Source organism: Plasmodium yoelii, assembly GCF_900002385.2.
Source record: "Plasmodium yoelii strain 17X genome assembly, chromosome: 14".
Taxonomy (NCBI): domain Eukaryota; phylum Apicomplexa; class Aconoidasida; order Haemosporida; family Plasmodiidae; genus Plasmodium; species Plasmodium yoelii.
The window spans coordinates 2,769,052-2,795,523 of NC_036186.2; the positions used below are offsets into that span (position 1 = coordinate 2,769,052).

Sequence of the window (26,472 nt, forward strand, 5' to 3'; positions counted from 1 at the left end):
TGAAGTTAAAATTAAGAATAATATGTCTAACGAAAGATAACTGCTACGTAAAGAGATTAAGTAAATATAATATATATTCTATGCAATATATATAAACAACATCACCCCGCATAATCTCCAAATTATAACAGAATTTCATTATAATGTTTAATGAAGTGGTATATATCCTTTTTCTTATATTATTCGTATGTTGCATTCCTATAAATTATATTAATTTTAATTATAGTAACATTTATATCAATACATTTTTTTGTTTAATTCGTAAAATATATTCGTAGTGTGATGCAATTAATACGGTCGATACATATTTTGATGATTATCTGAAAGAAACGGGAGAACATACTTATGGAAGTTTATTAAATAAATTATTCTCTTATGATAACTGTAGTAATGATGACCCAAAACTTGTCTCTGAGTTTATAACATTGCTAACTTTATTTAATGGTATTGATAGTGATAAACTTGTTGAATACGCTATTTTATGGTTAAGTTATAAACTAAATCAAAAAAAAGAAAATGAAACGACCAAATTATACGATTTTTATACCGAACATATAGAAACAAATAGTTGTTATAAGGAGAATATAGGTACTGATAGTAAGATTAAAAAGGATGATATATGTAAAAAAATAAAATCGATGAATATTGATATTAAAGATATATCTAATTTTTATGATGCATTTAAATCATTATGTAACATGTATAGTGAAATTATTGCAGAAGATTACCAATGCAATAAATGTTTAGAAAATGCTGGAGAATTTTTTGAAAAATGTGAAAAAGTTAAAAATGCTTTTGATATTAATAAAGGAAGTTCTTATTTACAACTATGGTCTAGTTTATCAAGTGATTATTATAAATTTAAAGAGAAATATAATAGTCTTGTATGTATTGATTCCTCATCACTTGTAGCTTGTCCACGAAGTTCAGTAACAAAAAACATAATAATTCCAATTGCAATTATATTTGTTGCAGCATCAATTTTATTGGGAATTTCTTATAAGGTAAATAATAAGGAATTTAAAAATTATTTTCATTATATATGTAAATTTTAACAAATAAATCGTATACTTCTTAACATTTTATATTAGTATTCGTTATTTGGATTTCGGAAACGATCTCAAAAACAACATTTAAGAGAAAAGCTAAAAAAATAAAGAAGAAACTGATAATTAATATATTATTCAAAGAGTAGTGATTATTCCAGGAATAGTAATAATGGTTTATATACTTTAAGAAATTATCTATTTCGAAGTAATTTTTGGATAATTTTTATATAGTTTTTATGTTGTGGAACCCATATTCGGGTTAGGGCTAAGTATTATATTGCATTTAATTTTTTATAATTCGAACACTAATTAAATATACGTATCATTCCGTATGTTTAATTACAAGTTGATGTTCAAAATATGTACCCCCCAAATGGGTACTGCCATTAATATGAAAGGGGTTACATAACATATTTATAAGTTATAATATATATAATTGAGTGTTTATGTCGATTTAATATGATTAAAATAAAATGTCTATATTGCATATATTAATATATATATTTGATATATCATAATTGTCAATTATATAAAACATGTTAATCTGTGATTATATTGAATTATGTATAACATAATATGTTTCTTTATTTAATGGAAATTTTATTTAGTAAAACATATTATTTGCATCATATTATTTTAATTTAAATCGTATTTTTATAACCTAACAGTATAATAATATTATATATCATAGTATAAATTATAATTCGATTCATTTGGAACAATTACCTACAATATAATATACCTTCATATTAATGATTATATTTTTAATGTTAATTAATCACATTACTAATGTATAATAGATAATCATAAAATATAGATTCATAAATATCGATCGAGAATCGACAATATAACATAATCTATAAAACATTATGCTTCTACCATTTTTTGAAGTTGCAATTGTAGTTATTATTATCTTCTTGTATTAATAGAAGTTGCTTCATACGCTTTAATTTATAATAAAGGTAGAACATTATATTAATCACTATTAATTTTTAAATTTTGAAGTATAAATATATTATATTTTAAAATAGTTAAAAAATAAAATATAAGTATATTAATAAAGTTTAATATTATAGTTATGATGCATTATTATATGCCTATACATATAATCTAGAAATTACAAATAGTTAATATTAAAATATTGTTTTATTGTGAAACCTTCATATAATTAAATATTAATTTGATCGAAAAGACATAATAATACATTATATATTTGTTAATTATTTAATTTGGAAATTGTAGTTTTATATTCTAAAAATATGGATTAATGGAGAAAGGGTTAAATACTTAATTAATATTAAATATCATTTTATTATTCCATATTATATTATCATTGTTTTTTGTAGAATTAATAAAATATAGTATTTTTAATAAATTATTTGATTGTATATACATTGATAACTATACAATAAAATGTATAAAATGAATTATGTAGAACATTTAATGAACATTTATCTAAATTTATATATTAAAAGAGCAATATATCTTATCTCTCTCCTCTTAAGGTAATATAACAACCTAATTAAACATAGTTTTCTATTATACTTTAAAATATTATTAATATATATTTATATGTTAATATTTACTAAGCAATATTTTAAAAATAATATACATTCAAAGACTTATTTAAGCTTATAGGTACGGGTTCAGTGCTAATTGTTGTTTTAAAGAATGGAAAATATGCATAAAATAGTTTATAAAATTGCACAATAAGATATACTTCTAAATTGAAGTATATAGGAATAAAAATAAAGTTATCGAACTCATTAAAATGGATTATGAATTTATCTACATTCATTAAAAACAATATAAATTTATATAATTTGCATAGAGATGTAAGTAACATAACTTAATTTGAAAACATTATAATTTTAATAAAGCATTGTATATATATTAGAAGCAAATATATAAAAGTTTAATATATTTTATGGATTATAGTAATAATATAATTTTTATTTTTTAGATTTATACAGTATTTAAATTTTTGAAGGACATTCATTAAAACATAAGATATAAATATATTCCTTTTCTATGTTCAAACATACTTTAAATTCATTATAAAAATATATCAATTTTTATAATAAAGTTATACCATATTTATTAATAATGGCCTTTTTTATATAAAATGTATCATATATTTAATCAAAACTGTATTAAGCAATCCTCTATTTAAGGTAATTTAGCTAATTATCATAAAAAATAATGTAACTTTTCGTTAGTGATAATATTATTATATTATTCTATATTAATTTAATTATTGAAAAACTTATAATATATTTAACTACAGACAATTGTCATATATAGGGTTATAGTATCAGCATCACATATTTGGTATAGTATATATAAAACAGCATGATTTTATTCAATTTACAAATCAAAAATAAAACCCCATTATAATGAATAAGGAAGTGGTATATGGATTTTTTAATAATAATAGTTCCCTTTACATTTTTTTATATTTTATTACATATAAATATCATTAAACTTTATTTTAATAATTTGCGTTTTTATTAATTGTTTTAACTGCTTTCTTAGTGTATAAGGTTCAAGAATGTATGGGATGCTTTTCCCGATACATTGGACAATAATAAAAATTATCAATTTAATGATTTTGTGCTTTTAAATAATGATTGTAATCATAATAAATTTTCAAATAATTATTGTAATAATAATAATAATTTTCCAATTAGTTATTGTAATGATAACAAAATTCGAAATGATTTGGATAAAATAAGTGCTGGATGTTTATATTTGTTGGATGAATTCATTAAGGATTGTGGTGTGGTTCCCCCTCCTGCAAAAAATAACATCAATATTGTTGATTACATTTTGATATGGTTAAGTTATATGTTAAACCTGAAAATTAGTGAAGAAGAACAAATTATAACGTGTTTTTATAGTGAATACATACATGGTTGTGATAGGTATAACACGAAAATAAATGAAATAACTGATTATGATAGTTATAAGGATCTTTTAGATAAAAAAAATGATGTGTTGAATATGGATAGTAATTATGTACCTAAATTTTATGAAGCATTTAAATCATTATGTAACTTGTATAATGAACTTGATGATGAAAAAAAAAATTGCAAGAATTATTTGAATGATAATAATGAATTTTTTAAAAAATATGAAAAACTTAAGAATGATTCTGATATTGCTGATAAAAGTCCATATAAAGAAATATTGTTCACTTTATCAACTGATTATGATAATTTAAAAAATGAATGTAACGATACTTCATCCTCTACATCGACAGAAACATTAAAAAATTCAGAACAACGTTCTGTAGAAAGTTTTAAACAATTTTTTGCAGAATTTGGAGAAGATTTGGGACAAGAATTTGGACAAGGATTTGGACAAGGATTTGGACACGATTCTGAATCGGATTCTGAACTGAGTTCTGAAGCTACACCATCAAGTTCGTCGATAGTAAGCAAATTAATTCCAGTTTTATTGATATTTGGTGCAATAGGATTTTTTTTAGGAATTTCTTATAAGGTAAATAATAAGGAATTAAAAAATATAGCGTTTTTAAATATTATTTTCATTAAATATACGAAATGTTAACAAAAAAATCATATGTTTCTTAACATTTTATATTAGTATTCGTTATTTGGATTTCGGAAACGATCTCAAAAACAACAAATAAAAGAAAAGCTAAAAAAATAAAGAAGAAAACTGATAATTAATATGTGATTCAAAGAGTAGTGACTATTTCAGGAATAGTAATAATGATTAATATATTTTAAGAAACTGTATATTGGGAAGTAATTTTTGCATAATTTTTATATAGTTTTTATGTTATGGGTCAGGGTTGTATTTGTGGAAACCATGTTCGGGTTAGGGTTAAGTATTATGTTGTATTAATTTTTTACAATTTGAACACTAATTAAATATATATACCATCCCATATGTTTACTCACGAAATGAAGTTTAAATATGCACCCAAAAATGGGCATAAGCTAATATGAAAGGAGTCACATAACATCTTTTCATAAATTATAATATATATAATTGAGTGTTCATGCTGATTTTATATGATTAAAATAAAATGTTTATATTGGATATATTAATTCATATTATTATATATCATAATTATTTATTATATAAGACTTGTTAACCCAGAGCTATATTGAATTATGCATATCATAATACGCAATATATTTATTTATTTTATGAAATATTTTATTTAATAAACTTATTATTTGTATCATATTTGTTTTAATTTAAATTGTATTTTAACAACCGAATTGTAATAATAGATATTTATAAAATGCCGATCGATATTCGATAATACAGCGTTATCTATAAAAGGCATTTTATGCATCTAACATTTTTAATAATCAATAAAAATATGCATATTAATAAAAAATTAAATTATAGATATATGTATATATCCTTTTAATTTTCAATTGTATTTAGTATCATTTTATGTTAAATTTTTAATTAATGTTGATATAAATAGTTATATATACATTAATTTATTTACTATAAAGGTATAATATTAGATTGATCATTATTAATTTTTAAACTTTATAGTTTTGAGGTATAAATAAATTATATTTCAAAAGATTTAAAAAATAAAATATAAGTATATTAATAAAATATAATGTTATAGTTTGTTATAATAATTGTAAATAATTTGATAGATATAATATCGCTATTATTATATGCTTATACATATAATCTAATAAATACTATACTAATAACTAATATTGAAATATTATTTTATTGTGAAACCTTCATATAATTAAATATTAATATTATTGAAAAGACACATAATTATGCATTATAAAGGCATAATTTTTATATATTTGTTAAAGATCCAATTTGGGATTTATAATTTTATATTATAAAATATGGATAAATAAAAAAAGGATAAAGACTCAACGTTAAATATCTTTTTATTATTCAATATTAACACGTATTATATTATCATTGTTTAATAAATAATCTTTAATTACAAATAGCATTGTTTTATCATAAAATTAATATAATATAGATATTTTAATAAACTATTTGAATGTATATACATTGATAACTATAGCAATAAAATATATAAGATAAAATTAACTATACAGAACAATTAACGAATGATTATCTAAATTTATATATTAAAAGAGCAAATATATCTTATCTCTCTCCTCTCAAAGTGCAATATCCCAACCTAATTCATATAGTTTTCTATTATACTTTAAAATTTGTATCAATACTTATTTATATGCTAATATTTAATATTTACTAAGTATTATTTTTAAAACAATCTATATTCAAAGACTTATTTAAGCTTATAAATAGCATAAGTATGGATTCAGTACTAATTGGTGTTTTAAATTATGGAAATGATACACGAAATATATTCTATAATTATCTAATACGGAGTATTTATAAATTGAAATATATAGAAATAAAAATAATGTTATAAGATTCATTAATATGAATTGTGAATTTATTTATATTAAATAAAAAAAATATAAATTATGTAATTTGTATAGAAAGTGGAGCATGTAACTTAATTTGAAAATACTATAATTTTAGAAAAAACTATATTATATATTATAAGAAACGAGTATATAAAAATATAATATATTTTAAAAAGCGACTATTTATATACTTTTAAGGATTATAGTAATAATATAATTTTTTATTTTTTATATATATACAGTATTTAAGTTTTAGAAGGGCAATCATTAAAACATAAAATATAAATATATACCTTTTCTATGTTCAAACATAATTTAAATTATTTATAAAAGTATATTAATTTTTATAATAAAGTTATACCATATGTAAGTAAAAAAAAATTTTGTATAAAATGAATCATATATATATTTGATCAAAAATGTATTAAACAACCCTCTATTTAAGGTAATTTAACTAATTATCATAAAAAGCAATATAACGTTTATTTAGTAATAATATTATTTTATTATTCTATATTAATTTAATTATTGAAAAATATAAAATATATTTAATTACAGACAGTTGTTATATATCGGATTAAAGTATTTGCGTCACATATTGGGAGCATTGTATATAAAATAGCATGATTCTACTCAATTTACAAATATAAAATGAAATTTCATCACAATGGATAAGGACGTGGTATATGCATTTTTTAATAATAATAATTTCCTTTGCATTTTTTGATATTGTATTACATATATCATTAAACTTTATTTTAATAAAATTTTTAATAATTCGCATTTTTATTAATTGTTTTTAAATGTTTTTTTAGTGTAGTAACTTCATTTTAGTAAGGACGAAATTTCCCGATACATTGGACAGTGACGGAAACTATCAAATTAAAGATGATGAACATTTCAAAAAGTATTGTGATAAAGAAAAATGTGATGATCCTCTCGAAAAAGTTAATGCTGGATGTTTATATTTTTTTAACGAATTCTTTGGGAGTTCCGATTTGTTTAAGTCTGTTGCAAAAAGTAACATCAATATTGCTGGATACATTATGATATGGTTAAGTTATATGTTAAACCTAAAGAAAAGTGTAGAAGGAATCACCAATGTAAAACATTTTTATGATACATATATAAAGACTGGTGAAAAGTACATTAATAATATAGCTAATGTTAGTGAATATAGCAGTTATAAGGAACTTGTAGATAAAAATGATTATTTTTTAAGTATGGATAAAATCATTATATCTAAATTATATGATGCATTACAATCATTATGTAACATGTATAATGAATTTAACGCAAACGAACCCAATTGTGATAAATGTTTAGAAAAAGCTAACGAATTTGTTGGAAAATATGAAAAAATTAATGAAGATCCTAATAATACTAATAGCAATTCATATAGGCAAGTATTGTGTACTTTATCAAATGATTATGATAATTTTAAAAAGAAATGTAAAGATATTAAATGTTCCAACTCTTCGTCCTTTCCAACGATAGAAAAAAACAAAATTCCTGTAAATTGTCCTGAACGAACTGTACAAATTTCTGATGATGCATCAAGTTCGTCGATAGCAAACAAATTATTTATAGTTTTATCTATATTTGGTGCAATAGGAATTTTTTGGGGAATTTCTTATAAGGTAAATAATAAGGACTTGAAAAATTATTTTCATTATATATATGCAAACGCTAACAAAAAATAATTCGTTTACCGTTTTTATATTAGTATTCGTTATTTGGATTTCGGAAACGATTTAAAAAACAACAAATAAGAGAAAAAATAAAAAATATAAAGAAGAAAATAAATCAATAATATATGATTCGAAGATTAATAATGATTAATATATGTTAAGAAGTTGTCTATTGGGGAGCAATTTTTGCATAATTTTTATATAGTTTTTATGTTGTGGGTCAGGGTTGTGTTTATGTAACCCATATTCGGGTTAGGGCTAAGTATTACATCTTTATTTTTTTATAATTTAAACACTAATTTAATATATGTACCATTTCCGTATGTTTAATCAGAAGATGAAGTTAAAAAGTCAAAATATGCAACCAAAAGGGGAATAATCTAACATGGAAGGGATCAATAGCATATTTCCCATAAGTATAATATATAAATTGTGTGCTTATGCCGATTTAATATGATTAAAATAAAATGTCTATATTGTATATATTAATATAGATATTGATTATATATGAATTTATATTATTCATTATTATAATTGCCTATTATATAAGTCTTGATAACCCAAAGTTATATGGAATTATGCATATCATAATATATTTCTTTATTTTATGAAAATTTTATTTAGTAAAACTTATGATTTGTATCATATTTATTTTGATTCAAATCATGTTATCCAACTGAACTGTAATAATAGATGTTCATAAAATATAGATCCATGAAATACCGATCGAGAATCGACAATACAACATTATCTATAAAAGATGTTTTATGCACCTAACATTTTTAATAATCAATAAAAATATGCATATTAGTAAAAAATTAAATTATAGATATAAGTATACTATCCTTTTAATTTTCGAGTATATATAGTTTTATTTTATGATAAAGTTTTAAATTCAAATAATAGAGATATTAATATATACATTAATTTATTTACTATAAAGGTTTACTATTAGATTAATCACTATTAATTTTGAACTTTATAGTTTTGAGGTATAAATAAATTATATTTTAAAATAGTTAAAAAATAAAATATAAGTATATTAATAAATTTTTTTATCATATTTTGTTCTAACAATTATAAATAATATGATAAATAGAATAACGTTAATATTATATACCTATACATATAAACTGGTAAAATATTATTCAATAACTAATATTGAAATATTGTTATATTGTGAAACCTTCATATAATTAAACATTAGTATTAATTTTATAGAGAAGGCAAATAATAATACATTATAAGGGTATTAATGTTATGTTTTTGTTAAAGATTCAATTTTGAATATGTGGTTTTATATTCAAAAAAAATAGATAAATAAAGAAACTGTTAAAGACTCAATTATGTTAAATATCATTTTATTATTCCATATTAACGCATATTATATTGTCGTTGTTTTACCATAGAATTCATAAAATATTGAATTTTTAATAAATGATTTGATTCTATATACATTGACAACTATAACAATATAATATATAAGATAAAATTATGTATAATATTTATATAAATATATATATTAAAGAGCTAATATATCTTATCTCTCTCCTATTAAAGTGCAATATAAGAACCTAATTAAACATAGTTTTATATTATACTTTAAAATATCATCAGTAGGTATATATGTTTAATATTTACTAAGCATTATTTTAAAAATAATATGCATTCAAAGACTTATTTAAGCTTATAAATACGTGTTCAGTGCTAATTACCACTTTAACGGTGGAAAAATATGGAAAACATTATAAAATTACTAAATAAAGAATACTTCTAAATTGGAATATGTAGGAATAAAAATAAAGTTATAGAACTGATTAAAATGATTTATGAATTTGTTTACATTCATTAAAAACAATATAAATTTATATAATTTGCATATAGATGTAAGTAAAATAACTTAATTTGAAAATACTATAATTTTAATAAAACATTGGTTTATTGTATTATAAACAAGTATATAAAAGTTTAATATATTTAAAAAAATGACTATTTATATACTTTAAGGATTATAGTAATAATATAATTTTTATTTTTTTAGATTTATACAGCATTAAATTTTTTGAAGGACAATCATCAAAACATAAGATATAAATATATTCCTTTTCTATGTTCAAACATACTTTAAATTCTTTATAGAAGGACATCTATTTTTATAATAAAGTTATACCAGATGTTAGTAAGAATAGCATTTTTTGTATAAAATTCATTACATATATATTTAATAAAAATTGTATTAAGCAATTCTCTATTTAAGGTAACTTAGCTAATTAGCATAAACACTAATAAAACCTTTTTTTAGTAATAACATTATTTTATTATTCTATATTAATTTAATTATTGAAAAACATATAATATATTTAACTACAGACATCTGTTATATATTGGGTTAAAGTATTTATGTCACATATTGGGGGCATTGTATATAAAAGAACATGCCTATACTCAATTTACAAATCAAAAATAAAACCCCATTATAATGAATAAGGAAGTGGTATATGCATTTTTTAATAATAATCGTTTCCTTTACATTTTTTGATATTTTATTACATAAATATCATTAAACTTTATTTTAATAAATTTTTCAATAATACACGTTTTTATTAATTGTTTTAAATGATTTCTTAGTGTAAAAAGTTCCAGGATCTAAGGAACTCGCTTACCGATTATTTGAACGGTAATGGAAGGTATGAATTTATAAATGAGAATAATTTCGATGAGTATTGTACTGATAATAAATGTGATGATAATTTGGGTAAAATTAATGCTGGATGTTTATATTTGTTTGATGCATTCTTTAAGAATTCTGCTAATTTTGTATCTGTTGCAAAAAGCAACATCAATATTGTTGAATACATTATCATATGGTTAAGTTATATGTTATTCTTTACCACAATTGATGAAAACGACAGTATAAATATTTTTTATAAAACACATATAAATAATGATGATACAGATAATAAGTATAATCAGGAAATAGATGATGTTGCTGCTTATACTAGTTATAAGGATCTTATAGATAAAAAAGAAAATTTGATGAGTATTAGTATTATAGATATGTCTTATTTTTATGATGCATTTATATTATTATGTGACATGTATATTGCATTTAATAATCAGAGTCCAAATTGCGATAATTATTTAAATAATGCTAAAAAGTTTGTTGAAATGTATGATGCACTTAATGAAGATTATTATAATGGTGAAGGCAGCCCCTATAATCAATTATTATCTACATTATCAGATGATTATTGTAATTTAAAAAATAAATGTAATCAATTTCCAACTCTTCCAACATATTCACGAAGATTCGTAATAAAAAGGACACTAATTCCAATTGCATTTATGATTGTTGCATTATCAATTTTCTTGGGAATTGAATATAAGGTAAATAATAAATCAATTAAACAATATATTCATCACTGATTAATTTGTGAATATAAATAAATTATACATTTTTTAAAATTTTTATATTAGTATTCGTTACTTGGATTTCGGAAACGATCTCAAAAACAAAAATTAAGAGAAAAAATAAAAAATATAATGAAGAAAATGATTCATTAATATATGATTCGAAGATTAATAATGATTAATATATGTTAAGAAGCTGTCTATTGGGAAATAAATAATTTTTGCATAATTTTTATATAGTTTTATGTTGTGGAACCCGTATTCGGGTTAGGGCTAAGTATTATATTGCATTTATTTTTTTATGATTTGAACACTAATTAAATATATGTGCTATACCCGTATGTTTAATCTGAGCTGAAGTCCAAATATGCACTCAAAAAAGGGGTACGGCCATTAATATGAAAAGGGGCACATCCCATTTGTTCATAAGTTATAATATATATTATTGAGTGTTCATGCCGATTTTATATGATTAAAATAAAATGTCTATGTTGCATATATCAATTCATATTATTCTATATCATAATTATTTAATATATAAAACTTGTTAATATGTGGTTACATTGAATTATGTATAACATAATATGTTTCTTCATTTGATTAAAATTTTATTTATTGAAACTTATAATTTGTGCTACAATTAATTTAAATTATACTATGCTAATCGAAGTGTAATAATAGCATTATATATGAGGTTGGGTATTATTATAATTTGATTCATTTGGAACAATTGCCTACATTATAATATATCTTCATATTAATATGTGTGTTTTTAAGATTAATTAAACATATTACCAATATATAATAGGTAGTCATAAAATATAGATTCATAAAATATCGATCGAGGTTCAACAACACAACAATACCTATAAAAGATGTTTTATGCATCTACCATTTTTAGTAATACATAAAGATTACATTATAGATATAGGCATAGTATCCTTTTAACTTTCGATTATATATAGTATCATTTTATGTTAAATTTTTAATTAATATTAATAGAAATCGTTCTATATACATTAATTTATTTACTATAAAGGTATAATATTTGATTAATCACTATTAATTTTTAAATTTTATATTTTGAAGTATATACAAATTGGAAATATATATTTAAAGTAGTTAAAAGACAAAATATAAGTATATTAATAAAATTTAATGTTATATTTTGTTTTAACAAATGTAAATAATATGACAAAATAATGTTATTATTATATGCTTATACATATAAAATAATAAAATACTATACCAATAATTAATATTAAAATATTGTTTTATTGTGGAAATTGAATACAATTAAATATTAATTTTATCGAAAAGACACATAATAATACATTATAAAGGTATTAATGCTATATATTTGTTAAAGATCCAATTTGGGATATGTAGTTTTATATTATAAAAATTTAAACCAATGCAAAAAGGGTTAAAGACTCAATTCATGTTAAATGCCATTTTATTATTCCATATTAACGGATATTATACTATCAGTGTTTAGTGAAACGTCTTTAATCACAACACAGCATTATTTTACCATAGAATTAATAAAATATAGAATTTTTAATAAATTATTTGAACGATATACATTAACTATAACAGTATAATATATAAAATAAAATTATGTATAATATTTAGCAAATATTTATATAAATATATATATTAAAGGCTAATATATCTTATCTCTCTCCTATTAAAGGGTAAAATAATGATATAATCAAACATAGTTTTCTATTATAGTTTAAAATTACCATCAATACTTATTTATGTATTAATATTTAATTTCTACTAAGTATGATTTTAAAAACAATATGAACTTAAAGTCTTATTTAAGGTTATAAATACGGGTTCAGTGTTAATTGTCGTTTTAAACCGTGGAAATTATGCGTAAAATATATTATAAAATTATCCAATAAGGTATATTGGAATAAAAATAAAGTTATTTAACGCATTAAAATTATTTTTTAATTTATCTACATTCATTAAAAACAATATAAATTTATGTATTTTGCATAGGAAATGGAACAATACAACTTTGTAAATATTATAATTTTAGAAAAGACTATATTATATATTATTAGAAACAAGTATATAGTATTTAATATATTTTTAAAAATGACTATTTATATACTTTTAAGGATTATAGTAATAATAACTTTCTTAAATTTATATATTTGTGCATTATTTAAGTTTTAGGACGTTGTTTGTGTTCTATATTAAAGCATATGTATAAGTATGTATTTTTTAAATTCATTATAAAAGTATATTAATTTTTATAATAAAGTTATACCAAATGTTAGTAAGAATAGTATTTTTTGTATAAAATTCATCATATATACATATGACAAAGTGTGTAAGCAACCCTCTATTTAAGATAATTTAGCTAAATATCATAAAATAAGTATAATATGATTTTAGTAATACTAATATATTATTATTTTATATGAAGTTAAAATTAAGAATAATATGTCTAACGAAAGATAATTGCTATGCAAAGAGCTTAAGTAAATGCAACATATATAAATAACATCACCCCGCATAATCTCCAAATTATAACAGAATTTCATTATAATGGCTTCTAAAGTGGTATATATCCTTTTTCTTATATTATTCGTATGTTGTATTACTATAAATTATATTAATTTTAATTTTAGTTACATATAAATTAATACATTTTTTGTTTAATTTGCAAAATATATTCGTAGTGTGATGCAATTAATACGATCGATAAATTTTTTGATGATGATCCGAACAACACGGGAAAAGGTGCTTATGAGAGTTATTTAAGTGCGTATTGCCCTGATGGGAACTGCAGTATTGATGAAGAAAAGATTATCCCTTGTTTTATAATTTTACTAAAAAATCTTGATGATGAAAGTTTCGAAAGTGATAAAATTGTTCAATACGCTAGTTTATGGTTAAGTCATAAACTAAATCAAAAAACACAAAATGGAACCACCAAATTATACAATTTTTATACTGAAAATATAATAACAAATAGTTGTTATATTAATAATATAGATGATAATAGTGATGATAATATTAATAAGAGTGTTATAGAAAATAAAATAAAATCGATGAATATGGATATTAAAGATATATCCAATTTTTATGATGCATTTAAATCATTATGTAACATGTATAGTGAAATTGAATTATATAACTACCAATGCAATAAATGTTTAGAAAATGCTGGAGAATTGTTTGAAAAATATGAAAAACTTAAAAATGCTTTAGATATTAATAAAGGAAGTTCTTATTATGAACTATTGTCTAGTTTATCAATTGATTATAAAAATTTTGAAAATAGTTATAATACTCTTTGGTGTAGTAAAGGCCCACCACTTGTAGCTTGTCCACGAAGTTCAGTAACAAAAAATACACTAATTTCAATTGCAATTATATTTGTTGCAGCATCAATTTTATTGGGAGTTTCTTATAAGGTAAATAATAAGGAAATTAAAAATTATTTTCATTAAATATGCAAATTTTAACAAATAAATCGTATACTTAACATTTTATATTAGTATTCGTTATTTGGATTTCGGAAAAGATCTCAAAAACACCATTTAAAAGAAATGCTAAAAAAATAAAGAAGAAACTGATCATTAATATATTATTCGAATAGTACTGATTATTCCAGGAATAGTAATAATGGTTGATATATTTTAAGAAATTGTCTATTTCGAAGTAATTTTTGCATAATTTTTATATAGTTTTTATATGTGGAACCCATATTGGGTTAGGGATAAGTATTATATCTTTATTTAATTTTTTATAATTCGAACACTAATTAAATATATATACTATATCCGTATATTTAATCACAAGATGATGTTCAAAATATGTACCCCCCCAAATGGGTACTACCATTAATATGAAATGGGTCACATAACATTTTTTCATAAATTATAATATATATAATAAGTGTTCATATCGATTTTATATGGTTAAAGTAAAATTTCTATATTGTATATATTAATATAGATATTGACTATATAATAATTGTTATTCATAAACTATATTGAATTATGCATATCATAATGTTTCTTTATTTGATGAAAATTTTATTTAGTAAAACTTATGATTTGTATCATATTTATTTTGATTCAAATCGTATTTTTATAACCGAACAGTATAATAATATTATATATCATAGTATAAATTATAATTCGATTCATTTGGAACAATTACCTACATTATAATATACCTTCATATTAATGATTATATTTTTAATGTTAATTAAGCACACTACTAATGTATAATAGATATTCATTAAATATAGATACATGCAATATCGATCGAGAATCGACAATATAACATAATCTATAAATTATTGTTATGCTTCTAACATTTTTTGAAGTTGTAATTGTAGTTACTATTATCTTCTTGTATTAATAGAAGTTGCTTCATACTATTTAATTTATTTATCATAAGGTATAATAATAGATTAATCACTATTAATTTTTAAATTTTGAGGTATAAATATATTACATTTAAAATCGTTAAAAAATAAAATATAAGTATATTAATAAAGTTTAATATTATAGATATGATGCATTATTATATGCCTATACATATAATCTAGAAATTACCAATAGTTAATATTAAAATATTTTTTTATTGTGAAGCCTTCATATAATTAAATATTAATTTTATCGAAAAGATATAATAATACATTATATATTTGTTAATTATTCAATTTGGAATTTGTAGTTTTATATTCTAAAAATATGGGTTAATGGAGAAAGGGTTAAATACTTAATATTAAATATCATTTTATTAATCTATATTATATTATCATAGTTTTTTGTAGAATTAATAAAATATAGTATTTTTAATAAATTATTTGATTGTATATACATTGATAACTATAAAAATAGAATATATAAGATAAAATGAATTATGTAAAACATTTAGCAAATATTTATTTAAATTTATATATTAAAATAGCAATATATCTTATCTCTCTCCTCTTAAAGTGAAATATAATAACCTAATTAAACATAGTTTTCTATTATACTTTAAAATTTGCACTAATACTTATTTATTTGTTAATATTTAATAAGCATTATTTTTAAAATAATATGCATACAAAGACTTATTTAAGCTTATAAATGCGGATTCAGTGCTAATTGTTGTTTTAAAGAATGGAAAAGATGGGAAAATATATTATAAAATTATCCAATAAGTTATATTGGAATAAAAATAAAGTTATTGAGCACATTAAAATGAATTTTGAATTTATCTACATTCATTAAAAACAATATAAATTTATATAATTGCATAGAAAGGAAACAATGCAACTTAATTTGAAAATACTATAATTTTAATAAAACATGGTATATAGTATTAGAAGCAAATATATAAAAGTTTAATATATTTTAAGGATTATAGTAATAATATAATTTTTATTTTTTAGATTTATACAGTATTTAAATTTTTGAAGGACATTCATTAAAACATAAGATATAAATATATTTCTTTTCTATGTTCAAACATACTTTAAATTCATTATAAATGTATATTAATTTTTATAATATAGTTATACAAAATGTTAATAAGAATGCATTTCTTGTATAAAATGCATCATATATATATTTAATCAAAAGTGTATTAAATAACCCTCTATTTAAGGTAATTTAGCTAATTATCATAAAATAAGTATAATATGATTTTAGTAATACTACTATTTTATTATTGAAAAACTTATAGTATATTTAACTACAGACAGTTATATATAGGGTTAAAGTATTTGCGTCTCATATTTGATGCAGTGTATATAAAATAGAATGATCATACTCAATTTACAAATCAAAAATAAAATCCCATCACTATGGATAAGGACGTGGTATATGCACTTTTTAATAATAATTTTCTTTACATTTTTTGATATTGACCATATATAAATATCATTAAACTTTATTTTAATAAAACTTTTAATAATTCGCGTTTTTATTAATTGTTTTTAACTTCTTTCTTAGTGTGAAACGTTAATTCCTTTAAGGAACGCGTTTACCTATGTGGAGGAAAATGAAAGCTATCAATTTACAACTGTTGAAGATTTCAAAAAGTACTGTACTAATGAAAATTGTGTTGATGATACCGATAAAATTAATGCTAGATGTTTATATATTTTTGATACATTCTTTAAGGATAAGGTTGTGTTTGAAAAGGATGCAAAAGGAAACATCAATATTGTTGAATACATTATGATATGGTTAAGTTATGTGTTAAGCCTGATCAAAAGTGAAGAAAACGACAGTATAGATTCTTTTTATAAAAAATATATAGAGAAAGATGGTAAGTATACTACTAATAATATAGATTATATTGTTGGTTATAAATGTTATAAGGATCTTATAGATAGAAATAAATATATTTTAAGTATGGATATGAACATTATATCTAAATTATATGATGCATTTAATACATTATGTGACACATATATTGAGCTTGGTACAAACAACTCAGATTGCATGCAAGATTCCGAAAAAGCTCATCAATTTGTTGAAAAATATAAAAAAATTATCATAGATCATAACATTGGTGAAAATATCCGCTATTTTTATGTATTGATTAATTTATTAACTGATTATGACAATTTAAAAACAAAATGTAAAAAATTTCCATCCACTCCAGATATAAAAAAAATAATTTCTGAAGCTACATCAAGTTCGATAGCAAGCAAATTAATTCCAATTTTATCGATATTAGTTGCAATACCAATTTTCTTGGGAATTGCTTATAAGGTAATAATAAGGAATTAAAAAAAAATATTATATATATGCAAACATTAACAAAGAAAACGTATGCTTCTTAACATTTTATATTAGTATTCGTTATTTGGATTTCGGAAACGATTTCAAAAACAAAAATTAAGAGAAAAGCTAAAAAAATAAAGAAGAAAATGGATCATTAATAAATTATTCCGAGTATGCAGATTGATGTATTTTAAGAAACTGTCTATTGGGGAGTAATTTTTGATCATAGTTTTTATATTGTTTTTAAGTTGTGGAACCCATATTCGGGTTAGGGGTAAGTATCATATCTTTATTTAATTTTTTATAATTCGAACACTAATTAAATATACGTATCATTCCGTATGTTTAATCACATATAAAGTCCAAATATGCAACCAAAAAGTGGATATAACCATTAATGTGGAAGGGGTTACATAACATATTTTATAAGTTATAATATATATAATTGAGTGTTCATGCCGATTTAATATTATTAAAAAAAAATGTTTATATTGCATATATTAATTCGTATTATTCAACATCATAATTGTCTATATATAAAATTTGTTAATAATTACTATATCGAATAATTTATAACGCAATGTTTCTTTATTTGATGAAAATTTTATTTAGTAAAACTTATTATTTGTATCATATTTATTTTAGTTTAAATTATATTACGCCAACATAACTGTAATATAATATATATTCATAAAATATAGATGCATGGAATATCGACCGAGAATCGACAATATAACATTGTCTATAAAATATTATTAAGCTTCTAACATTTTTTAAGTTTTAATTGTAGTTACTATTATCTTGTATTTTACATTTGTATTAATAGAAGTTTATTTATACGCTTTAATTTATCATAAAGGTATAACATTATATTAATCACTATTAATTTGTAAACTTTATAGTTTTTAGGTATAAATAATTATATTTTAAAATAGTTAAAAAATAAAATATAAGTATATAATAAAATTTAACGTTATAGTTTGCCATAATACTTATAAACAACCTGATATATAAAATTAACGTTATTGTTATAATATATATAATATTGTATAAATGACTAAAACTGAAATATGTTAAATTTGTGAAACATATACAATTACATATTAATGCAAAGTATAATGGTATGTAATAATTAATTTAATTTGAATTAATAATATTTTTATTAGGTTATTACATAAAATTCACAAATATATTGTTATTGCTAAATAATATGTTATAAATACTATACTTTAAAACAATGAAACAAGGAAAAATACTAATTGGATTAAAGTATTCCTCCTGAGTGAATTAATTATATTATTGTACTATACAGTGATATAATAGTAAACATAATAATAGTAATAAAAATAGATAAAGTATTAAATACGAACAAATATGTTTATTTAATAAAATACATGGATATAAATTCATTATATATATCATTAAACGAGCGATAAAATTAAAATTGTATGCATACAAAATAAAATGAAATATTATAACATTTATTTAAGTATGGTTAATGCGATAATATTAGATTTAACAATACCAAGCAAAATAATATTAATAATTCTATAGTTTTTCATCATAGAACTAAATATAGTTTATTATAAAACATGCAGTAAAATATTATTTATTAAAATATAAAAGCAAACTATATATTTAGAAAAGTAATAATTATAAGTTATTTCTAATGAACAATTTTAATATATATACATAACTTAAAGCTTTAATGTTAAAGGAATACAAGACATAATTAGGTATATAGAATAGGTAAATATTATATGGCTACATCATTGTCTTAAAAAATCATACTTCCCTTATCTCTCCTCTCAAAGTGCAATATATCAATCTAATACATATAGTTTTATATTATACTTTAAAATTTGTATCAATACTTATTTATGTGTTATATATTTAATATTTACTAAGTATTATTTTAAAAAAAATATACATTTAAAGACTTATTTAAGCTTATAAATACGGGTCCAATGCTAATTCTCGTTTTAAACCGTGGAAAAGATGTGCAAAATATATTATAAAATTACCCAATAAGGAATACTTATAAATTAGAATATGTAGAAATAAAAATAAAGTTATTGAAAATGTTAAATATAATTGGAATGGATATATATTAAATAAAAATTATATTAAAATTATATAATTTGCATAAAAAGTAGAGCATATAACTTAATTTGAAAATACTATAATTTTAGAAAAAACTATATTATATATTATAAGAAACAAGTATATAAATATTTAATATATTTAAAAAAATTACTATTTATATACTTTTAAGGATTATAGTAATAATATAATTTATAATTTTTAGATTTGTACAGTATTTAATTTTTAGAAGGGCAATCATTAAAACAAAAGAAATGACGTTTATTTCCTATATTAAAGCATATGTATAAGAATATATATTATAAATTCATTACAATGTTACTTTAATTTTTATAGTAATTCTCACATGAATGTTATTAAGGATAACAATTTATCCAGAATTGTATTATATATACATATGATAAAACATGTATTAAACAACATCCCAAATAAGGCAATTTATCTAACTACCAATAAACAAAAATATAGTATTCTTTTAGTAATAATATTATTATTTCACATTAATTTTAAATTGAAATTAATAATAATAAAAATATTTTTATCTACAAATAATTCCTGTATATAGGATTAAATAATTGTATTACCTATTTTAGTATATATATATAAAAATAATATGATATCCCCTTAACCTAGGATTATAAATTATATTTCATCATAATGGATGATAGTTTAGTATGTGCACTTTTTTATAATATATTTCCTATAAAATTCATTAAGTTTTATTTTAATAACATTTTCTTAATACATATTTTTACCAATTTTTTTTATATGGTTTTGTAGTGTGGAAAAATTGGCTTTTTGAGGGAGTATTTGCCTGATGACTTGGAAAAAACTAAACCACTTGATTTTTATGGATACCCGAGTTTCCAAAAATACTGTCCTAGTAATAACTGCCATAATGATCTCGAAAAAATTACGATTGGATTTTTATGGTTACTTGAACAATATTTTACTGAATACCCACCTAAAGGTAATATTATAAAAGATACTAAACCATTTTTTCTATATATTATTTTATGGTTAAGTTACAAATTAAATAAAAACAAAGAGCACAAAACTGCCCAAATAAATGAATTTTATAATAAGCATGTAAAAAATGGTGGTGAATATAGTAATTTTAATAGTGATTCCAGTAAATTTACAATTCTTGAGGAATTCATAAATAAAGAAAAAGATTTGTTGAATATTGATATTAAAGATCTGTCTAAATTTTATGATGCATCCAAATTAATATGTAATATGTATGGTAATGCTTCAAAGAATCAAACAGGCGAAACACTGTCAAATGATGCTAATAGTTTTGTTCAAAAATATACAGACCTCAAAGATGGCTATAATAATAAAGGAACTCCATATAGTCAAATATTGTCTGCTTTATCAACTGATTATGATAATATAAAAAATAAATGTAAAAATCGTCAATTCCTTCCAGAGATAACAGCAAACATTTCTGCACTAAAATATGGAGATACATCAAGTTCGTCGATAGGAAACAGATTATTTACAGTTTTATCGATATTTGGTGCAATAGCATTTTTTTTAGGAATATCTTATAAGGTAAATAATAAGGAATTAAAAAATTATTTTCATTAAATATATGCAAGCATTAACAAAATTATACGTTTTTTAAAATTTTATTAGTATTCATTATTTGGATTTCGGAAACGATTTCAAAAACAAAAATTAAGAGAAAAACTAAAAAATGTAAAGAAGAGAATGAATCATTAATATATTATTCGAAGATTAATAATGATTAATACATGTTAAGAAGCTGTCTATTGGGAAATAATTTTTGCATAATTTTTATATAGTTTTTATGTTTTGGGTTAGGGCTAAGTATTATACCTTTATTTAATTTTTTATAATTTGAACACTAATTTAATATATGTATAATTTCGTATGTTTAATTTCGCGATGAAGTTAAAAATATGTACTGCCAAAGGAGCATTGCCATTAATATGAAATGTGTCGCATAATATTTTTTCATATGTTATAATATATTAAATTGAGTGTTCATGTCAATTTAATATGATTAAAATAAAATGTCTATATTGTATATATTAATATAGATATTGATTATATATGAATTCATATTATGCTATATCATAATTGCCTATTATATAAAACTTGTTAATCAGGGGCTATATTGAATTATCCACATCATAATATACAATGCATTTCTTTGTTTGGTGAACACATTTATTTAGTAAAACTTATTATTTGTGTCATTATTATTTTTATTTAAATTGTATTTTAACAACCAAACTGTAATAATAGATATTCATAAAATATCGATCGAGTATCGATAACACAACGTTATCTATAAAAGGCATTTATGCATCTAACATTTTTAATAATCAATAAAAATATGCATATTTATAAAAAATTAAATTATAGATATATGTATACTATCCTTTTAATTTTTGATTATATATAGTATCATTTTATGCTAAAGTTTTAAATTCAAATTATAGAAATAGTTCATATATTTTAATTTATTTTCCATATTGGTATAATATTATATTAATCACTATTAATTTTTAAGCTTTATAGTTTTGAGGTATAAATATATTACATTAAAAATTGTTAAAAAAAAAATATAAGTATATTAATAAAATATAATGTTAATGTTATAGTTTGATATAATAATTATAAATAATTTGATAGATATAATATCGTTATTATTATATACCTATATATATAAACTGGTAAAACATTATGCTAATAACTAATATTGAAATATTATTTTATTGTGAAACCTAATATAATTAAATATTAATATTATTGAAAAGACACATAATGATGCATTATAAAGGCATAATTTTTATATATTTGTTAAAGATCCAATTTGGAATTTATAATTTTATATTCTAAAATATGGATTAATGGAGGTGTTAAAGACTCAATTTATGCTAAATTCAATTTTATTATTACATGTTAATTCATATTATATTATCACTGTTTAATGAATAATCTTTAATTACAAATAGCATTGTTTTATCATAAAATTAATATAATATAGATATTTTAATAAACTATTTGAATGTATATACATTGATAACTATAACAATAAAACATATAAGATAAAATTAACTATACAGAACAATTAGCGAATGTCTATCTAAATTTATATATTAAAAGAGAAAATATATCTTATCTCTCTCCTCTCAAAGTGCAATATACCAACCTAATACATATAGTTTTATATTATACTTTAAAATTTGCATCAATACTTATTTATATGCTAATATTTAATATTTACTAAGTATTATTTTTAAAACAATTTACATTCAAAGACTTATTTAAGCTTATAAATAGCATAAGTACGGATTCAGTACTAATTAGTGTTTTAAACTATGGAGATGATACGCGAAACATATTCTATAATTATCTAATACGGAATATTTATAAATTGAAGTATATATAAATAAAAATCAAGTTATTTAACGCACTAAATTTCTTTTTAAATTTATCTATATTCATTAAAAACAATATAAATTATGTAATTTGCATAGAAAGTGGAGAATGTAACTTAATTTGAAAATACTATAATTTTAGAAAAAACTATATTATATATTATAAGGAACAAGTATATAAAAATTTAATATATTTTAAAAAACTACTTTTTATATACTTTTAAGGATTATAGTAATAATATAATTTTAATTTTTTAAATGTATACAGTATTTAAGTTTTAGAAGGGTAATCATTAGAAAATAGGATATAAATATATTCCTTTTCTATGTTCAAACATACTTTAAATTCATTATAAAAGTATATTCATTTTTATAATAAAGTTATTCCAAATGTTAGTAAGAATAGCATTTATTGTATAAAATGCATCTATCTATATTTAATCAAAAATGTATTAAGAAACCCTCTATTTAAGGTAATTTAGCTAATTATGATTAACAGGAATATAACGTTTCTTTACTAATAATATTATTTTATTATGTATAATAATTTAATTATTAAAAAACTTATATATTTAACTACAAACAGTTGTTATTTATAGGGTTAACGTATTCGCGTCAGATATTGGGGGCAACGTATATATAACAGCATGATTTTACTCAATTTACAAATCTAAAATGAAATTTCATCACAATGGATAAAAATTTGGTATATACATTTTTTAATACTAATAATTTCCTTTACATTTTTTGATATTGAATTATATATAAATATCATTAAACTTTATTTTAATAAAATTTTCAATAATGGATATTTATAATAATTATTTTTAAATGTTGATTTAGTGTAGTAACTTCCTTTTAGTAACGACGAATTTTCCCGATCAATTGGACAATACCGGAAAGTATTATTTTAAAGATGCTGCTAATTTCAAAGAGTATTGTACTGATGATAGTTGTGATGGTGATCTCGATAAAATTAATGCTGGATGTTTATATTTTTTTAATGCCTTTTTTGGGAGTTCTGAGTTATTTCAATCTGTTGCAAATAGTAACATCAATATTGTTGAATACATTATGATATGGTTAAGTTATATGTTAAACCTAAAGGATAATGAGCCAAGCTTCACCAATCTAGAACATTTTTATAAAACATATATAGATGGTAGTGATAAGTATAAAAAGTCTATAACTAATGTTAAGAAGTATAGAAATTATAAAGATCTTATTGATAGAAAAGAATATTATTTGAAAATGGATAATAATATTGCATCTAAATTATATAATTCATTTAAATTATTATGTGAAATGTATACTGCATTTAATGAAAACACGTCAAATTGCACAAACTGTTCGGAAAAAGCTAATCAATTTGTTAAAAATTATGAAGAACTTATCAAAGATCCCAATATTAATATAAATAGTTCATACAGTAAAGTATTGTGTACTTTATTAGCTGATTATTATAATTTTAAAAATAAATGTAACGGTACTTCATCCCTTCCAACGATAGATAAAACAAAAATTAATGTACAATGTTCTGAACAAATTTCTGAAGTTGCATCATCAAGTTCGTCGATAACAAACAAATTATTTATAGTTTTATCCATATTTGGTGTAATAGCATTTTTTTTAGGAATTTCTTATAAGGTAAATAATAAGGAATTGAAAAAATATTTTCATTATACATATGTAAACGTTAACAAAAAAGTAATACGCTTCTTAACATTTTATATTAGTATTCGTTATTTGGATTTCGGAAACGAGCTCAAAAACAATATTTAAGAGAAAAAATAAAAAATATAAAGAAGAAAATGGCTCATTAATATATGATTCGAAGAGTAATGACTATTTCAGAAATAGTAATAATGGTTAATATATTTTAAGAAACTGTCTATTTAGAAGTAATTTTTGCATAATTTTTATATAGTTTTATGTTGTGGGTCAGGGTTAAAGTTGTGGTTCCCATACTCGGGTTAGGGCTAAGTATTATATCTTTATTTAATTTTTATAATTAAACACTAATTTAATATATGTACTATACCCGTATGTTTAATCACAAGATGAAAAAAAAAGTACAAATATTCAGCAAAAAAGGGGCATATAATATGAAATGGGTCGCATCACATTTTTTCATAATTTATAATATATATAATTGAGTGTTCATGCCGATTTAATATGATTAAAATAAAATGTCTATATTGCATATATTAATATAGATATCTGCTATATATGAATTCATATTATATAAATCTTTTTATCAGAGACTATATTGAATTATCCATATAACAAAGTTTCTTTATTTTATGAAAATTTTATTTAGTAAAACTTATAACATGTATCATATTTATTTTGATTTAAATCATGTTATCCAACTGAACTGTAATAATAGATATTTATAAAAGATCGATCGAGAATCGAAAATACAGCGTTATCTATAAAAGGCATTTTATGCATCTAACATTTTTAGTAATACATAAAAAATGTACTATAAATATATTATAATAAATTTATAAATTATAAATATATATAATACTCATTTTTTTCATTTCAATAATTTTAATTTATGCTAATGTTCTAATTTATATTGGTAGGAATAGTTATATATATATATT

At 20.4% G+C, this 26,472-nt stretch overlaps 8 protein-coding genes across 8 annotated transcripts; all 8 read left to right on the forward strand.

The window, feature by feature from the left end:
- Positions 1 to 143: 143 nt before the first annotated feature.
- Positions 144 to 1,157, forward strand: PY17X_1471501 (PIR protein; the record flags this gene model as incomplete). The annotated part of the gene is made up of 3 exons (XM_022955806.1): positions 144 to 158; positions 279 to 1,004; positions 1,092 to 1,157. The coding sequence occupies 3 exons, from the start codon at positions 144 to 146 to the stop codon at positions 1,155 to 1,157; spliced, it is 807 nt and encodes a 268-aa protein (XP_022810905.1).
- Positions 1,158 to 3,445: 2,288 nt separating this feature from the next.
- On the forward strand, positions 3,446 to 4,724 carry PY17X_1471601 (PIR protein; the record flags this gene model as incomplete). The annotated part of the gene is made up of 3 exons (XM_034637706.1): positions 3,446 to 3,460; positions 3,585 to 4,553; positions 4,659 to 4,724. 3 exons carry the CDS (start codon positions 3,446 to 3,448, stop codon positions 4,722 to 4,724), a joined length of 1,050 nt encoding a protein of 349 aa, XP_034493638.1.
- Positions 4,725 to 7,145: 2,421 nt separating this feature from the next.
- PY17X_1471701 (uncharacterized protein) lies at positions 7,146 to 8,291 on the forward strand (the record flags this gene model as incomplete). The annotated part of the gene is made up of 3 exons (XM_719774.1): positions 7,146 to 7,160; positions 7,294 to 8,118; positions 8,205 to 8,291. 3 exons carry the CDS (start codon positions 7,146 to 7,148, stop codon positions 8,289 to 8,291), a joined length of 927 nt encoding a protein of 308 aa, XP_724867.1.
- A 2,357-nt stretch (positions 8,292 to 10,648) lies between these two features.
- Positions 10,649 to 11,733, forward strand: PY17X_1471801 (PIR protein; the record flags this gene model as incomplete). Its single annotated transcript, XM_022957576.1, has 3 exons — positions 10,649 to 10,663; positions 10,798 to 11,556; positions 11,647 to 11,733. The coding sequence occupies 3 exons, from the start codon at positions 10,649 to 10,651 to the stop codon at positions 11,731 to 11,733; spliced, it is 861 nt and encodes a 286-aa protein (XP_022811121.1).
- A 2,415-nt stretch (positions 11,734 to 14,148) lies between these two features.
- PY17X_1471901 (PIR protein) lies at positions 14,149 to 15,170 on the forward strand (the record flags this gene model as incomplete). Its single annotated transcript, XM_022957571.1, has 3 exons — positions 14,149 to 14,163; positions 14,283 to 15,020; positions 15,105 to 15,170. The coding sequence occupies 3 exons, from the start codon at positions 14,149 to 14,151 to the stop codon at positions 15,168 to 15,170; spliced, it is 819 nt and encodes a 272-aa protein (XP_022811120.1).
- Positions 15,171 to 17,413: 2,243 nt separating this feature from the next.
- PY17X_1472001 (PIR protein) lies at positions 17,414 to 18,479 on the forward strand (the record flags this gene model as incomplete). The annotated part of the gene is made up of 3 exons (XM_022957567.1): positions 17,414 to 17,428; positions 17,562 to 18,329; positions 18,414 to 18,479. 3 exons carry the CDS (start codon positions 17,414 to 17,416, stop codon positions 18,477 to 18,479), a joined length of 849 nt encoding a protein of 282 aa, XP_022811119.1.
- A 2,622-nt stretch (positions 18,480 to 21,101) lies between these two features.
- PY17X_1472101 (uncharacterized protein) lies at positions 21,102 to 22,172 on the forward strand (the record flags this gene model as incomplete). Its single annotated transcript, XM_719439.2, has 3 exons — positions 21,102 to 21,116; positions 21,225 to 22,001; positions 22,086 to 22,172. The coding sequence occupies 3 exons, from the start codon at positions 21,102 to 21,104 to the stop codon at positions 22,170 to 22,172; spliced, it is 879 nt and encodes a 292-aa protein (XP_724532.2).
- Positions 22,173 to 24,551: 2,379 nt separating this feature from the next.
- Positions 24,552 to 25,683, forward strand: PY17X_1472201 (uncharacterized protein; the record flags this gene model as incomplete). Its single annotated transcript, XM_719440.1, has 3 exons — positions 24,552 to 24,566; positions 24,704 to 25,507; positions 25,597 to 25,683. 3 exons carry the CDS (start codon positions 24,552 to 24,554, stop codon positions 25,681 to 25,683), a joined length of 906 nt encoding a protein of 301 aa, XP_724533.1.
- Positions 25,684 to 26,472: the final 789 nt, after the last annotated feature.